Raw genomic sequence first — 18524 nt, forward strand, 5'->3', positions numbered from 1 at the left:
ACGCATGTATATCCGCACCCCATGGTCCCCAATGGCATTCCGCAATGTCAATGCCCATGCTGCGGATTTTTCCGCAGCGTATATGCTGCGGTCAAAAATCCGCAGCATGTTCATTAATTTTGCGTTTCCGCATGCGGATGGTACCAAAGTCTGGAGGAGAGGAGACTCTCATCCAGACCTGGGTACCAAAGAACCAGTAAAAAAAAGAATAAAATAAAGTTTATACTTATCTTCTGATGTCTTCCCGGTGTTTTCCCGCCGTCGCGAGGTGTGTGAAGGACCTGCCACGTCATTGAATCATGTGACCCATCACATGACTCAATGACGTCACCGAAGGTCCTGCACACAACAGCGTGAGCCGCTCAAGACTCCGGACGGGGCACAGAATGCATCGGTAGGTGAGTATAAACTTTATTTTTTTTTTTTAACTATTACTTGGTCACACTATATAAATCCATGCCGGTTGCATGGATTTATATAGTGTGAACAAGTTGTCAAGCACTTTTCCAAGTGATGCTTGAATCACTTGGAGAAGTGCTTGATAACCCGCATGCGGAAATGCATGCAAAGACGCTGCAAAGATGCCTCACATACGCTTCTACCTGGCGGGAAAACCGCATGTAAAATCCGCATGCGATTTTCCCGCCAGGGAGAAGCGTAAAAAATATGCTTCATTTCCGCAACTTGGGCACTTAGCCTTCCTCTACCTTTAGGGTTCGCTCACACTTGCGAATATATTGGACAGGTGCAAATTCAATAAAAAAAATCAGATTGTGCTCAGACCAATGTTATTCAATGAGGCAGTGCAGATCTGTGAATTTTTTCTCAGCTGTATTTGGAATGAGAAAAAGATTGCAGCATGCTGGGATTTCACTCCCAAATTGGACAGTGCACAAAAAAAAAAAATCACATGCCATACGTACCATCAGTATAACATCCGATTTTTACGGATACATTACAATTCTGTAGCATAGGAAACTGTGAATGGTCCTGTAAAAGATTAATAGTAAAAAAAACGATTGCACACAAGTGAGAAAAAATCGTCCCACGCTCCTGGATGAGAATGGGACCAATTTTATATATGGTAGTGTGAGATATCCCTCAGGCTGGGGCCACAATACCTGTCGCACGACCAATATTCGCTAGGTGTCACTGCTACATTGTAGCACCATACAAATGATTGGGTCGTGTTGTGACCCTAAGGCAGTGGTGGGGAACCTCAGGCTGTTTATGGCCCTCGATGACCTTTTCTCCGGCCCCCTGGCAGATCCCCATGGACAGCAGTGTTTGAGTCGGCAGCTGCGTTTTGATACCAGCCGGCCCTTTAATTTCTTCTTGCTCTGTGAGCGTGAGCACACTACAGCACGTACAATTAAAGATTACGTCCTGGCCAGTGCCAGCGTCAGGATGCACTTCATGGGCGGAGTTAGTGCGATGCGCTCCCGTCCCACCAAGGACCACAGCAGCAGCCTCCATGTTGCCTCCTGTGATGTATAATACGCAGCCCTATGTCTCCTCCTGTGATGTATATGCCCCAGCCCCATGTCTCCTGTGATTTATATACCACAGCCCTATGTCTACTGTGACGTATATGCCCCAGCCCCATACCTCCTGTGATTTATATACTGCATCCCCCATGTCTCTTGTCATGTATATACTTAAGCCCCAGTATATCCTATGTGATGTAGATGGTGTCACCTACATGATGTACATACAACCGTCTCGGTCTCTTCTATGTGCTGTATACAGCAATCTTAGTGTTTCCTATGTGATATATACACAGTAGTCTTGTTGTCTCCTATGTGATGTATGTACAGCGGTCTCGGTTTTTCCTATGTGATGAAAACAACAGCCTCAATGTCTCCTATATGATGTGTACACAGCAGTCTTGATGACTCCTATGTGATGTATAGACAGTGGTCTTGGTGTCTCATGTGCTATATACGGCAGTCTCTGTGCCGCCTATGTGATGTATATACTCCAGCCCCTGTGTGGCTCCTATGTGATGTATACAGCAATCTCAGGATTTCCTATGGGATATATATGCAGTAGTCTTGGTGTCTCCTATGTGATGTATATACAGCAGTTTTGTTGTCTCCTATGTGATGTATATACTGTTAATCTCCCACTTCTTGAGTTCTATAAATATAACATGAGCCGTCATGAATTTCCCACTGTGAGGAGACCTGCAGTGTAATATACATTTGTGTTTAGAAGAACTTACTGCTTTGAGTTCTTTACAAAACTTATCATTGCAAAGAGTCGCCTGCACACCAGACCGACGCAAATCTGGAGAAGCAGTTGCGAGTAGCAACATTATCCATACCACCTAACATCACAGCCACATTAACGAGAAGCAGCTCCAGCCATCACATTAGGGGTGAGGTAATTAAATGTTTTACAAAATATAGCAGGGTAATTTTCAAGTTGTACGGCCCCCGAAGAATGGTTTAAATATTTTTTCCTTTTTTTTTTCTCGCAAAAGCAGTAGCCTCGGGGTCCCAATGCAACCACATTCACTTGTATTGTGCTGCAGTGTAGCAGCGACATCTAGCGGCCAGAGGTGACGTGTAGCGTTAATCTTAGGGTATGTTCTCATTGAGTTTGGATTAGGATTTTTCTAGCTGAAAAAATCCATGCCATAAGGCTATGTGCCCACGATGCAGAAATGCTCTGGATTTTTCCTGAGCGTTTTTGCATCTCCCTGGCAGAAAAAACGCATGTGGATTGTACATGCGTTTTTTTTGCCAGGTAGAAGCGTTTGTGAAGCGTTTTTAACATACGATTTCGCATGCGGGTTATCAAGCGCTTTCCAAGCGATTTTAGCATCACTTGGAAAGTGCTTGACAACTTGGTCACACTATATAAATCCATGCAACCGGCATGGATTTATATAGTGTGACCAAGTTACGATGCTGCAAATGCAGCATCAATAGTAAAAAAAAGTAAAAGAAACATTGTACTCACCTTCAGATGGCCCCCTGTCTCCTCAGCGATGCGTCCAGTATCTTCGGCAGCTCCCAGTGCTCTAAAAAGGACCTGCCATGGCTTAATTTAGTCATGTGATGGTCACGCGACCATCACATGACCACTGATGTCAGCGGTCACGTGACCGTCACATGACTAAATGACGTCACGGAAGGTCCTTGCAGACCACTGCCGGAAGCCAAGGAGACAGCATCGCCGCTAAGAGGAGACCAGGGGGCGCCGGAAAGGTGAGTATAAGTTGTTTTTTTGGTTTTTTTTTTTAATTCTTTTTTAACTACAGGTTCTATGGTACCTGGGTCTGGAGGAGAGTCTCCTCTTCTCCAGACCCGGGTACCATCCGCGCATTGAACCGCATGATATCCGCATGTGCACATGTAGACATGCGGTCCAATGCAAGTCAATGGCGGCTAAAATGCCGTGATTCCTCAAAATAATTGGTAGTGCTGCGGATTTTTCCGCAATGATAATCCGCAGCGGAAATTTCCGCAGCATGTGCACAGCACATGCGGATTATCATTGGGGAGCATGGCACACCTTCTACCATGCGTTTTTTAAGCGTTTCCGCGGCGGAATACACAGCCTATAACTCACTTAAAATAAACATGCTTTTGGTGCTTTTTTGTTGTGGTTTTGCTACTTTTTTGTATGGGCTTTTGTTTTGCTTTAAGTAGAGCATTTTTTTCAAGCATAAATGTCTTTAGGATATGGTAATGTTCACACACTTTTTTAGGAAACACCTCAGAAACTTCAACTCCTCAGAACCTTCTTTAAATGCTGTTCCTATTCATTTTAATTAAAATGAAATCCAGTGTTCTGTTCATATGAGTCTGTGGAACACTTTTCTCTGACAAGGCTTTAAAAGCCACAATTCAGAAAAAAGTAATTTCTTTGAGATGGATTTCTCATGAAATCCGCTCCAAACTTGGATATCTTGACAAAAAAAAACAATGTTCCTGAAGTAAATTCCTCTTAAAAGACTTGTAGCATTTTTTTACTTAAAAAAAACCTTCTTTCTCAACTTATTTTCCCATTTAAGTGAATAAGAAACTGATTCAAAAAGTATTTGAAATGGTTTTGATCTGAATTTTGGAGCAGAACCATGTAAAAAAAAATCTGTGAACATACCCTAAATTTCAGCTCCTACTTACTGGTCTCTTATTTTTCGGAGGGATTCTGATTACAATCACAGCTATTTATTCGTGAAGCCCAGATTTATCTAGAGGACATCACTGCATGTATGTTGGTAGACTGGCCTAACTTTATTTTTTACACATGGGTTGAATTCATCAAGACTGGCATTTTATATGTTAGTTTTGATCCAAGGTCTGCTAGAGTAAGGCCTCATTCAGACGTCTGTTTTTCAGTTATGTGTTATATTTGTGGTTTTCTCAGATAGAACATGTACCCATTATAGACTATGGGGCTGTTCACATGTCCGTGTCTTTTTTTGTGGACAGAGTATACGTAAAAAAATCCAGAGACATGTCAATTTTTGACACGGATCAAAATCAACCATACAAATTTATAGATCCTTGAAAATCACTGACCGCACATGGATGTCATCAGTGTACAGTCCATGATTAAAGGGGTTGTTCACTACTCAGACAACCCCATCTCAATCAACATCTTTGCCCCCAGTAAAATGATTGACACCTATATTCACCTCCGGTGCCGGCGCTGTTCCAGTGGCGTTGAGCCTCCCTGTTACGATACTGGCATAGCACTGCTGGATTCCAGTGGCCAAAGGAGCACAAGCAGGAACAGCAAGCGGTAGGTGAATTTCTTGGAGTTATCAAAGGAGTTGTAGAGAACAATCCATAGATAGATGAGAACAGTCTGGGTAAGGCAGTCCAAGAGCTGGAGTCTGGTACTAGACTAAACAGCTAGACGCAATACTCAAGCAATGAGTGAGAGATCCATGCGGCTTTAAGTAGGCCCAAACAGGAAACAAGATGGATTCCACAGGCTCAGAATCTGCCATCTTAGTAAAGGGCAATTGCAGAACACAGCAGCAGCCTCCAGTTGTAAGGAGTGGACTTGCACAATTATTAAGGTGAACAATGGCAGCCACTAGTGGTCAAACAGGAATCTTGATGCTCACTCTCCCGGGGATCACATCACATTATTATGTCATTCGATCACTGTGGCCAATCAGTGCTGCCTTCACTCTCCCCGCTTTTGAACAAATCAAGACATCTGGAAGAAGTGAGGGAGCAGCTGCAGTTCCTACTTGCTCCAGAAGTCAATTACGTCCGTAGGAGAGGAGAGTAAAGCCAGCGCTGATTGGCCACAAGGATCGTGTGACATAGTAATGTGATGTGATCCTCGGGATGACTCTGAATGAAATGTTTAGCGGCGGAAGACACATTGTGATTAGGATTGCATGCATTGGTAATATCATTAAGGTGTTCATAAATGCAACCAACATAAAGTTTTCAGCATAAAGTGAATATTATTCCATAAACTACATTTTCAGAATTGCACTTTATATATTGTTTGATATTATAATGATGAGAATTATTAGCATTGGCAAATTGGGTAGACTGTAATGCATGTGTGCGAGTTTTGCATCTATTGGCTCCGCATTTATAAAAACCTTTATATTCGAGCCATGTTTTCTTTTTGTCTGACATATTGCTAAAAAAAGTAGGAGAAATTATGTTACCCAAAGATGGGGCCTATATAGCTACTATGTAACGTCCACTGTGTAGCAAAGAAGCAAAAATATTGTCCTCATATAAAACGGGCAAATATTTATTAATGCGTTTGATGGAAGAGAACTTGGAACTGTATTGCAAAGACAAAACTGGTTTCAAAGAGTTAGATGAAGTTTTAGCTCATATGCCCACGATGAGCTTTTGGTGAGTTTTTGATGTTGCAGATTTTCTGCACCATTTTTGCACCCATTACAGGGAAGCTGTCACCAGAAATAACTCTGTTAACCTGCAGATATGTGGATAATCTGCAGGTTAACAGCGTTATTATGCTGCCCGGTGCCTGCAGGCAGCCGAAGCAGTGGGTGGAAAATGAATTTTATTCTCCCGCCTGCATTCGGATTCAGTCGAGTCGAGGGCGCCGCGGGTTCAGTCATCGCTCTTAGTATACAGAGCGGTGGCTGTAACTGCGCTCCCGGCACTGACTGACACTCCCTCTGCATTGAGGCTCAGCTCTCAGTCAGGGTCGAGGATGCAGTTACAGCAGCCGCTCTGTATACTCAGAGCGAAGACTGAACCAGCAACACCCCCATGACTGAATCCGAATGCTAGCGGGGAGAATAAAGTTAATTTTCTCCCCGCTGCATTGGGCTGCGTGCAGGCGCCGGGCAGCATAATAACACTGTTAACCTGCAGATTACCCGAATATCTGAAGGTTAACAGCGTTATTTCTGTTGACAGGTTCCTTTTCAGTAAAATAGGTCACTTGCATTTTTTCCAAAATACGCAGTGTAAAAAACTCACCAAAAACGCATTGTGGGTGCATAGTCCTAGAAAGACAAGCTCCATCATACTTAATAAGATCTGAATGTTTTTAAGTCTGTGCAATGCATTTCCCTCTGTTTTACATCCAGTGAAGAGGATAGCCACAATCACTCAATCCGACATATCAATTTTCAGTGTCACATGCAGCAATGACAAGGTCACTGCAATTTCTCATAATTCTTGTGAATTCCCCTACAGGTATGGCACGAGCAGCATGCTTGGGATGACTACTTGCTGCATGTAAAATGGTAGTGTCCGACAAGGGCTCGCGATAAATACAAGTAGAAATAGTTTGCCCCGGAGTATCCGATAATTGTAAATCCATGTTTTGCATGTAGGATATCTATATTAAGATTGATCATCGGTTTTGCTAATCTCTCACACAGTGCTATTCTTCTAATATCCACTAGAGGGCGACTCATCTCTTCTATTTTATGGATCATCCCATATTGGTTATTACAGTAAATTCTCCAATTGGTATTTATTTACTATATTATTCCTGGTGAACGGAAAGTGAAGGATTCTGAGAGCTTTGCACCAATATTGACAGTATATTTGTTAATATTTTATTAAAATGAAATTACAAAATATTCACAGAGCTACCTTCTCATTGTTCTGTAAGATACTTTCGTAATATTTCCTTAAAGGGGTTTTCCACCCTTGGGCAACCTTTCAGCAAGCAGTGCAGCATGCCAAATATTAACAGTGAGTACTATATACTGTTAGATTTGGCTTTGCTAGCTGGTGTGAGCAGTCCTCACATTTCAATGTTCTACTGAGTGGATGAAATTTTGCCCTGGGGTTGCAAACCCATTTAAAGGGTCCCATCAATGAGATGACGGAAGGGGTCCTTAGTGCCTGTAGTGACTGCGCCTGGTAATGCAGTTCAATCCTATATTGTTAAAAGGTACTAAGATGCATTGAGCTGCAGTACCAGTCACAGCCACTACGCAATATGAGGCGCTGAACCTGGTAAGCAATGAAGAGCTCATAAGAGCCTTTTCACACTGCGTTCTTCACCACATTCAGTGATCCTGTCAGGGCTTACGTCCGAACTCCCCGCAAACCGGGATTCGGGTGTATGCGCCAACGACTATAGTGATGCCGACAGAGTCAATATGTGCTCTGTTATACATATTTTTTGAGCGTATACGCCTAGTGGAGGCAGACACTGCATCTTGCGTCAGGATATTTGCCTCTGGTGGGCATATAAGCCTGAAAGTTATACACCTGAACCATTATAGTCAATGGCCCCGTCGGCGCATATGTCCGAATCTTGGATTGCATTGGGTTCCAATGGAAGCTGGAGCAGGACCACTGAATGTGGCAAAGAATGTTGTGTAAAGGGCCCTATTTCTCAATGGGGCAACTCAGCCCCTTTAAGCAGCTAGTTGGTGGAGGTACCAAGAGTTGGGCCCCACCAATCTGATACTGATGACTAGAGGTGAGCAAACCCAAACTGTAAAGTTCAGGGTTCGTACCTGTCCGGTGCTGAACTCCGAACGCGGACTTCTCCTGGTAGTCCATTTTACAGTTGTGGGTGGAGAGAAAGATTTTCCAGCTGCAAAGTTCAGGTCCCCATTGATTTCTATGGGGTTCGGGTTCAAGTTCGGGTACAGTTCTGGTACCCAAACTAAAACCGAACTTCCACAGGTCCGCTCAACCCTACTGATGACCTATTCTAAGAATAGGTTAATCAATTTAAAAGTCCTGGAAAACCCCTTGAAATTTTCATATATTAAATGCAATTAGTATGTTTTTTTATAAAATGTATTCTTAAATAAAAAAAAAAAATACAAAGAGGCAAAAAGTGACAGTTTCTTGAGGGTTCATGAGAAGCCTTGGCAAAGGTGACAGCCATTCATTCCTCCAAGCTGAGCTCTCTGGAAATGGAAGTAAAAATACCTCACCCTGAAGATAGCTATATCTGTAGTTTCTTGACCTCCCTAGTATGTTGTTCTCATTCTCTCCTTTGATTGCCCGGCTTAGAGGTAACACTTCTGACAATCAACAGGACCTGTTAACACTGATGCAAAAATGGGAGGTAGAACTGAAGAACTGAGAGTAAAAAATGTCAGTGTCTGTGTAAGGAAAACCAAAAAAATTACATTTCTGTAGCTCCAATTTATGATGTATATAATACTGCAAATTGGAGCTACTGAAATGCAATATATACAGTGTATATAGAGAGAGAGAGAGAGAGAGAGAGAGAGAGAGATATACACATAGTCATACACTCTGGTTAGATAATGTCTTTTAAAGAGGACCTGTCACCAGGCCAAAAGTGACCGGTCTTTGCTCTTATTTTATTCCTGTTACTCCCTTGAGTATTTTTTTAGTTAATAATCCGTCATGCGGTTCCTGCGATCTGGGCCTTGTTATTTAGTGCTATTGCTTATGGGTTTTACAAGGGGGTGTGCCTCACTGGATCCTCTGGGGCATCTTTTTGAGCTGCTCAGGAATACTGTCCTGTGACTGTACTGTAACTGCGCCTTGGTAAAAGACCATAAGTATTAGCACTGAATAAAAAGGCCCACACCTCTGGAACTGTATAGAGGATTTAAAAAAAAAAGAAATACTTAGGGGAGCAATCAGAATAAAATATGGATTTCTTGTCCAGTAGTGGTCGGGTTTCAGCTTCCTTACCTCGGCCGTGTCTCTGAGCACGCGCAAGGGTCCCAGCTGTCCAGAGCTGGGTGTGTGTGAAGGTTATCTGTGTTCTTTTCTTGCATTTCCAGGGCAACCCAGTTTTTGTTCTTAGTAAAAAAGGTGTTCCCTAACAAATTGTCTGCTAGTATCCTTTGTCCTCGGACCGCTGTATTCTGAGAGAGACACAGGTTGGAGACCTTTGCTATACAGCCATGATTACTAGTTGAGATAATTTTACAATTCGAATCAAGATACCTCCTGGACCTTACACAGACTTTTAGAAAATCCCAAGACTTTTGCTGTAATGAGCCAATTTTTTTTCCTAGAATTAGCCCAGGAGAGGAGCATAGGTCACTAACTCTTTATGTGTAACAAGCCGGGTACATTTCTGTTTATTGGGAAACAGTACACGCCGTACTTTAACCTGCTGGACAATCTACAATCATTTTTTTGTTCTTACAGAAATAAAACATGTTGTGACATGATGAGGGCATCGGAGGAAATACCAATATAACCTTTAAAATGTCAAACACAGGTGGATGGCAGCGCATGATTGCTCAGGAACACGTGGTATGGTTATATTTTGCCCTAGTTTTGTGTACAACATTTTATTCCTTAGGGGCTAGTTGTACAGGACAGGTCGAGAACGCCAAATATTAACCCTTCCACCGGGATATCCTTCAATAGTCTACTCTAGATGATCATTAAATTCTACAAGAAGGCTTTTTCACGTGTGGGAATCCCAGCAATGAATCAGTTTAGACTAGAGGCAAAGACATTTTTTTTGGAAATTGAATACTGAAAAAGGCAAGGTCTGGTCCTACTAATAGTGGCAAACCTCAAGAGAACATCTAAAAACAGGTTTTACTCTGTGATTTTTACGATACTCCTCGTGATTCAAAGTCTTCCCCAAAATGGTCATCCCATTGTTCTGCATGAAGGCCGTCATGGTATAGAATGTCTCCTGCCGGAATGATGGAATGTTACAAGTATCTCCGAGACTGGAGTCTGGGCTTCAAGCCAGCAATAAGTATCTCTCGCAACAGCCTAGGATCAGCCATGGAAGGGAATGCAGTGAAACGTATGTAGTGTATACAGTGTATGTATAATATGGGAGATTATATACAACATTATAGACAAAATGTGACAGATTTATCTATCTGTTTATGGACCTACAGATTGTTTTATCATGTTAAGATATTTCCAATTCCAGATTTATATCCACACTCTACATGTATGTGTACTAAAGTGTGATATTATATCTTTAAGAAATAGGAATTACCTAGACACAGAAAGGTTTACACCAAGAACATAATTATTTAAATGATTTAAATACTTTATTGTAATATGATTAAAATGGTAATTAGGGATGAGCGGACCCGTGGAAATTCGGGTTCTGGTACCCCACCCGAACTTTATTCCAAAGTCCTATTCGGGTACCAGAACTGTGCCCGAACTTGAACCAGAACCCGAACCCTATTGAAAACAATGGAGGACCCGAAATTTTGAGATGGAAAATTTCTCTCTCTCTGTCTTTCTCTCTCGACTTTCCCCAGAACGCGAAACATTGCAACGGACTTCCGGGACAAGTCAGTGTTCAGTGTTTAGCACCGGACACTAACTGCCCTGTACGAACCCCGAACTTTTAAGTGAGGAGAAATCGTCTAGCACAGGGGTGCACAACCTTTTTTAATCCAGGAGCCTCATTGTCATACTGAACCAATACTAAAAATTAAAGGGTTTTACCTTCTGTGGCAAGTATATACAATAAATGTCTGATCAGTTCAAATTCTACTTACAGGACTCCACCAATATGCAGTCTAATGATACGTTCACAGGTTTTTGACGAGGATTTAGAAATAAATTATGCTCTTAAATCCACATTAAAAATTGTGTCAAATACTCTTTCAATACGTTTCTGACTGATTTTAATGGGTAAAGCTCCTTAAGTGCACACAATGCTGTTTTTTTTTCACATTATTTCGAACATTTCCCAGTAAAACCAGCAGGCAGCTTATTCGGGTGATGAGACCCCATTCTCCCGGTGTATGAGGCCTCCAGAGATGTCCATAGTGCACCATTAGTACTGGCCAGTCCCTGCCCCTCAGCGGCTGCCGCTACTCTATGTATGGCTGCCCACCTATAGTTAATCTGTCAGGCAAGCATTTTTCTATTTATATGGCTGGGAGCAGCACAGAATGCCATCGCGGGCTGAATGTGGCCCCCGGGCCACAGGTTGTGCACCCCTGATCTAAGATAATGCATATTTAGTATAACAACAATTCCAATGCATTACAGTGGAGGAATGGATAAGTGCTCAGTGTTCAAGCAGCAGAAATGACCGCGGAGTAAAAATACTTCTACAATTAGTAATGAATTGCACCAACACTAATGAACTGCAACTGCATCAATCTGGATGCTGATATATGGGATATAAGTAATATATTCCGCACAATACACTATAGGGGACAATATAATAAACTTGCATGATGCATAAAAGGATGAAGCGCAAAGTGCTAAAATGGCAAATGTGCCAATGAAGTAGACTTAATATCAAGCAGACGTTAATATGCATGAGCCACAACCATCACAAAATGCCAGGAAAATCAGTGCATATACACACGCTTCTCACAAAATTAGAATATCATCAAAAAGTTCATTTATTTCAGTTCTTCAATACAAAAAGAGAAATTCATATATTATATAGAGTCATTACAAACAGTGATCTATTTCAAGTGTTTATTTCTGTTAATGTTGATGATTATGGCTTACAGCCAATGAAAACACAAAAGTCATTATCTCAGTAAATTAGAATACTTTATAACAACAGCTTGAAAAATGTTTTTAAAATCCGAAATGTTGACCTACTGAAATGTATGTTCAGTAAATGCCCTCAATACTTGGTCGGGGCTACTTTTGCATCAATTACTGCATCAATGCGGCGTGGCATGGAGGTGATCAGCCTGTGGCACTGCTGAGGTGTTATGGAAGCCCAGGTTGCTTTGATAGCAGCCGTCAGCTCTTCTGCATTGTTGGGTCTGGTATCTTATCTTCCTCTTCACAATACCTATGGGGTTAAGGTCAGGCGAGGGACTCTGCATCACGCCGGTGTCAGGATTGGACTTTTGCTGCGGTATGTTACTAGTGTACACTATATGAGCAGTAGCATTGGTTTTTGCCTAAGAATCTAATATAGAGGGCAATATGTGTATTCTAGTGTACTGAACAGAAGCAGTATATCCCATATGTATGTGCACCCTGGATTAGATGCTAAATATGGTCCCTCACAGTTTGGAGGTGCCGTTTTTTATTTGTATGTCTATATGTATATTTTAAATAATAAATTTTGTGTTTTGCTGAGTTAAATTTGGTCTCCAGTTGTATTTGGATTGGATTGAGACTAAAACTTTATGATATTAAGTGCCCACGATGCAGAAATGCTGCATATTTTTTCCGCTTCTCTCTGGCAGGAAAAACACATGCAGATTTTACATGCGTTTTTCCTGCAGGTAGAAGCGTTTGTTATGCGTTTTTGCATGCATTTCTACATGCGGGTTATCAAGCACTTTTCCAAGCGATTTTAGCATCACTTGGAAAAGTGCTTGACAACTTGGTCACACTATATAAATCCATGCAACCGGCATGGATTTATATAGTGTGACCAAATAATAGTTAAAAAAAAAGAATAAGAATTGTGAAAAATAAAAAATAAAGATTATACTTACCTTTCGATGGCCCCCGGTGTTTTCTCCGCTGCGTCCGGTCTGTTGTATTGGTCGCGGTGGTGTTTAAGGACCTGCCATGACGTCATTTAGTCATGTGACAGGTCACACGACTGCCAACGTCAGCGGTCACGTGACCTATCACATGACTAAATGACGTCATGGCAGGTCCTTTCACACCACCGCGACCCATACAACAGACCGGACGCATCGCTGAGGATGCCGGGGGGCATCAGAAGGTAAGTAGAATCTTTATTTTTTATTTTAAATTCTTTTTTTTACAGGTACTATGGTACCCGAGTCTGGAGGAGAGTCTCCTCTTCTCCAGACCTGGGTACCATCCGCACATTGAACCGTGTGATATCCGCATGTGCAGATGCAGTGATGCTGATGTCACGCCGTCCAATCAAGTCAATGGCGGGGATTACGCTGCGTGTCTTCAAAATTAATGGACATGCTGCGGATTTTTCCGCAATGATAATCCGCAGCGGAAATTTCAGCAGCATGTGCACAGCACATGTGGATTATCATTGGGACCATGGGGCACGTATTACCAAGCGTTTTTTAAGCGTTTTCGCTGCAGAAATACCGCGGCAGAAACGCTTGAAAAATGCATAGTGGGCACACAGCCTTACCAATTGAGGAGGGGAGAGAGATAAACTCATATAATTAAATAGACTGCCCAAAGCAGGAATTGAGTACCTACAATGATTGTTAGTCCAACTATGAGCCTAGTAAGGTAAATAAAAGAGTGATACAAAATACCCAAAATTGGGCTGGAAGATCTCAAGACAGCCAGTCTCCCAAAGGGCTATGTGCAGCAAGTGTCCTGACCAGTCAATAGATCATTACCTAAGGCGACAGCTCGCATGAGGGGGCCTGAATGGCATCAGAGGAGGACACAAGAAAGTCCCACGCGTATCGCCGTGACCCACACGGCTTCGTCATTCCCCTGAGATCTTCCAGCCCAATTTTGGGTATTTGTATCACTCTTTTATTTACTATACTAGGCTCATAGTTGGACTAACAATCATTGTAGGTACTCAATTCCTGCTTTGGACAGTCTATTTAATTATATGAGTTTATGTCTCTCCCCTCCTCAATTGGTAAAGGTTTTCCTATTGATCGCAACATGTTTATGGACTCGTATTACCTTTTACCTTGAAGGTTATTTGGTTGGGGCACTTTTTCATTGGGATATATGTCTTTATCTATTTATATTGATGTTGCCTCCTATCTCTGTGCATGCTGTATTTCACAGTTATTTACTTGTCAATATATCCCGTTCTCTATGTGCATATTTGGGAATGTTCAAATGATACATTGCTCACTATCTGAGAGTTATTTACATTTGATTATCATATTTGAACAATTTTGGGGTGCTAATAATTGTTTGTCACTGATACCTGTCATGTGGGGGACAGTTTATATGCCATTTTATGGCTTTTTTAAAATGATTTTATAACGTGTTGTTCAATAAAACTTTTTTGCTATTTTCTCTATTGGAGGTGTGCTCGTCGCTATGTAGTGTATTTTTCTACACATTACCATGCATCTTTTCTCTACGTGACGTGGCACCCCCTTTAATATTAGCATAGGTATTGGTAGTGCAACCCCGCCCCCTGCCCCTTCCCCTTTTCTCATGTCCGCATGATTGTGTCTTGCAACTATAATTTTAAACATAAGTGCATTGTGCCCTTTATAGATTTTGTAGAATTTCTTATGTTCTGTGTCTAGGATGATATCATACTGAGCTAATCTTATCTCTAATACCTGCACAGCAGCAGGTCACATGAGGATATTGTACTGGAAGTCATCTCTATGTAGAAGGCTGTGCGCAGGTTAGCAGTGCCATGTAAACTACCATAGACATGAATAATGAATAAGCAGAATATGTGAAACAAGACTTAAAGGGAATCTGTCAGCAGGATTTCTCCACCCAAACTATTTATATGCACCTGTAGCTCTTTCAAAGACAAGTCCAGCAATACCTTTACATGGCCGGTCCACTCCTCAGTTAGTGAGAAATCAGAGTTTGAATTGATATGTGACTCGCCCCCAGCGCCGTGGGGTGCTCGACTGCTTGCAGGGTGTATCACGGTGGCTGGCCCGGTCCGTGACCCAGGGCGGTCAGTGAAAAGGAGAACTTGTATTATATGGGGATTTTGGGATTATTTTGACGCCACCTGTGGTGTCAGGTGAGGATCACCAGCGCTGTAACAGTCCTCTGAAGCAGATGCTTGTGATGGAATGGCTCCCCACAGGTGGAGCGGGCCTCGGGGCAGCGTGGGGTGTACTGGATGGCGGTGCAGGGGAGAGACGGCAGGACGGTCCCGGAGGAAAGACGGACACTCACACGGGGGGATAAGCTTCAGTACCTTTACTGGTGATGCTGCAGGCACGGTCCAGGGTACTCCAGGTGAAGGGTGAACTTCTGTACTTCTCCCCAGTGAGCGGGTATAGGGCCTCCTGATCGTCTGCCTCCAATTGCTAAGCTCTGACCTGCCTGAAGCTAGGCCTGGCTTGACTACTGTCTCTTCCTCTTGCACCTGCTGACCTGGTGGTAGGGCTTTCTCCTTGGAATCACTCTCCCTGGACGCTGGGGCCTCCGTGACTCCTAGCCCTGGTAATGCAGTCAGCGTTTGGTAACCTGGGACCTGTAGTTCTCCAGGGGTTCCTACTGGGTATGAGGAATCCCTGTAGGCGCGGACCCGGTGTCCGGTATATATATTGGGGTGAGCTTACTATGCTCCTCTGCCCCCTTTGTCACTCCTTCCTTCCTCTCGCCTTCGGCCACGCTCGGGGCCCTCACTAGGCTTCAGTGCTGCTGGAGGCGTAGCTTGCCTCACACAGCAGCCTGCGTGCTGCTGTATCTCTGAGCACGCTGCAACACTAATCTCAGCTGCCTGGCTCCACCTTCCCTTTATATATCCCTATCAGGGCACCCTCTGCTGGTATGAGGTGGAAGGTGGAGGTGTGTAAATGTAGTGAGGGCCTCTTGTGGAGAAATCCATCCATGCACCCTTCTGGGTTCTGTGGCACCTTGTGCAACAGGGCGCCACATATGCAAATGAGGCAGAAGGACTTTGGTAGATCTGAAGCCTCTGTCACTCCATCTCTGTTCCCTGCCCAGAGCCGCCTCCTTCTTCTTGACAGACAGCCTCTATATTGTGTGTTTTAAGGCAAAGGGGCCATGAAAAGGTCTCTGTTCCAGAGAAAGATCTTCTCTAGCGTCCGCATCCCGAGCTGATTTTAATTCCTAGCCACGCTCCTGTATATAAATTGCTCCCCTCTCCTTATGTGGCTAGAAAGTGTGGTCTTCTGATAGGGTAGATGCTAGAATGTATGGGCTCCCGAGGTATCCCTATGTGACCACAGAGACATGTGGCATCATACATACCAGGAGCCCATACATTTAGCATCTACTCTACCAGGAGCCCATACATTCTACACCTCGAAGATGCAGACACTGGTGAAATTGAGATGTCGAATGGAGGTTGGCTGTGTGGTTTGACCATGTGGGACATCATTTTTTCTAGTCCTTTAGCTGTTCCAGTCCATGGACCGCACTGGGACAGACAAAGGGCTGCATGTATCCCTCAGGCAACACTTTGCCCCATCTGGACTGGGTGCTCAATACTTTCTATGTACTATTACTATACCTATACTGTACTTTACAAAGCTAATAATAGTGTTCTCAATTGCTGCACAAACATTAGGTTGTAATATATAACAATATAATTAAATATATTGGTAGAGACTCTACGAGAAAGAAGAAATAAAAAGAGCTGCCAACAGTGAACTCCAGAAAGAGGATGTACGTTAATATCAATATCGCCGTAAGCCAAATACTAAAGAACAATGCTGGCTTCACCAACATAAATGACATGGTCAGATAACTTATGGTGAAATCCTAGAAACTATAACCTGCTAAAGCAAAATCAAAATGTTATTTTTTTATACTGGAATTTTTTAACAGCTCAGATGACTTGTGTAACTCCATGACCTACAAATATTATATGATATATGATAATATTACAATATTGATAATAAAAAGGGAACTTTTTTGAATGTTCACCTTTAAGTGAATACATTAATGGTTGTGGAAAGCTTTGACCTGGAGAAAACATGTTTACTTATTGTAAGTTAGTGGTTACGTTTAGTTATTACAATTGCACTACATTTCAGTCACCAATTTTCATTCCTTCATAAATTTTCAGTCCCCCTGATGCACAGTTTCCAGTCTGATCCATTTTTCTCTTCGGGACTGTCCCACCCAGTAATATAGGCTGGATGTGAAGTCTGAGCGTATCAATAATGCTGCTTTCTCTATTAGCTCACATATCCGCACAGCTTCTATCCTGAACCTATTTACTCTTAATGTACTTTACCTATTATCCGTAGCCTGTTTTCTCTGCCCTCCCTGAGTCTGTGGATACTTTCCCACTTCTCCACTCTGTGGAAATATATGTACAACATCCTATTCCTCCCAGCTGTTATCTCTAAGAAATATTTTGCAAATATTTAGTATTATAATATTCTACTATATCTACTATATTGTGTATACAACTCCTATGCAAACCTTTGTTTTCCCATGTTTACAGACTACAAACAAATCCCCTATCGTCAGATCCTGTAATCCTCAGGCAATCATGCAAATTCACCATAATTCCTATAAACTTTAGTAGGAAAAACAGCACAAATATTTAACCATAACCAACTCTCCATTCAGCCTAACCTCTCCTTGAAGTTAGGGATTTTTTGTTCTCCTGACAAGTGGGACCCCTACCTATTAGTCTTTTAAGTAAAATCCATTTAAACATTTACATAGGCTTTTTAAATGGAATGCACCCAGGAAAGGAATCCCACTATACAATCCAGTTTAATTGTTGGGTAGAACAAGGGAGCTAATGTGTAGAGACAATGTTTCTGAATCATTGATTTTAATTGCTTCTGTTAATGTTTCTTTAAACAATTGCAGCAAAACATCATCAGTTGAAGAAAACAGCGAGCTATTAGTAAAAGTTCACTGAGACGGCTGGAAGCTGAGAACACTTATTTTCTCCTACAGGTACAGGCTAGCGAGTTAAGTGTAAAATCATTAAAGCTCCTTCTACTCTGAGACCACAAAGCAAGTCGGTTCCCAGACGTGCTCAGGTTCTAATTCAACAGACCATCAATTTTTAATCCTTGGTTTTGGTTAAAGTATTCTCTCCTTCCTGTCATTATGGGTATACATCGATGCAATGCGCTCAGTAGCTGATGCGCTTCTAATGAGAATGGAGGACTAAATGTATCCTTGTATTAGTATGTCAGTGGGCCAGCTTGGCTTTACCAGCTGTCAGGAATGACTCACTCCATGAAGAATCAGTCATACATTTATTAGCTTATATATCCTCATTTGAGAGAGTTATGCTATATATTAAAAAAAAGTTGTGAAGTTGTAATATGGTTTTAGACAATTTTATAACTTTATCAACTGTTATTTGCATTTTTCTTTTCAAAATATGTCATCTCTTTTTAATAGTTTATTAAAGCAACATTCCATAAATATAAATATAAATATTACATTTATGATACACCCAGCCATTGTTTGGTTGTTGGATAAACCATGTGTCACAACTCTGTTGTCAGATATCCCAGGGCCAGGGGCTCCTTCCCTGTCCCTTGCGCTAGGGGCTCCTTA

General features: G+C 42.2%; 1 protein-coding gene across 3 annotated transcripts in view; it reads left to right on the plus strand.

Moving 5' to 3' along the window:
• The window catches only part of PRKAG2 (protein kinase AMP-activated non-catalytic subunit gamma 2), a 389933-nt gene that overhangs the window by 200434 nt on the left and 170975 nt on the right, over positions 1–18524 (plus strand). The window contains exon 1 of one of the 3 annotated variants that reach the window (XM_073677721.1): positions 9702–10197. The exons of the other annotated variants lie outside the window; for them this stretch is intronic. Within the exon in view, the coding sequence (XP_073533822.1) occupies positions 10074–10197 (124 nt within the window). The 5' untranslated portion in view covers positions 9702–10073. Of the gene's footprint in view, positions 1–9701; positions 10198–18524 lie in introns of those variants that run through there. 3 annotated transcript variants of the gene reach the window in all.

Source organism: Phyllobates terribilis, unplaced genomic scaffold, assembly GCF_046119375.1.
Source record: "Phyllobates terribilis strain yellow unplaced genomic scaffold, ASM4611937v1 Scaffold_4__5_contigs__length_816908805, whole genome shotgun sequence".
Taxonomy (NCBI): Eukaryota; Metazoa; Chordata; class Amphibia; order Anura; family Dendrobatidae; genus Phyllobates; species Phyllobates terribilis.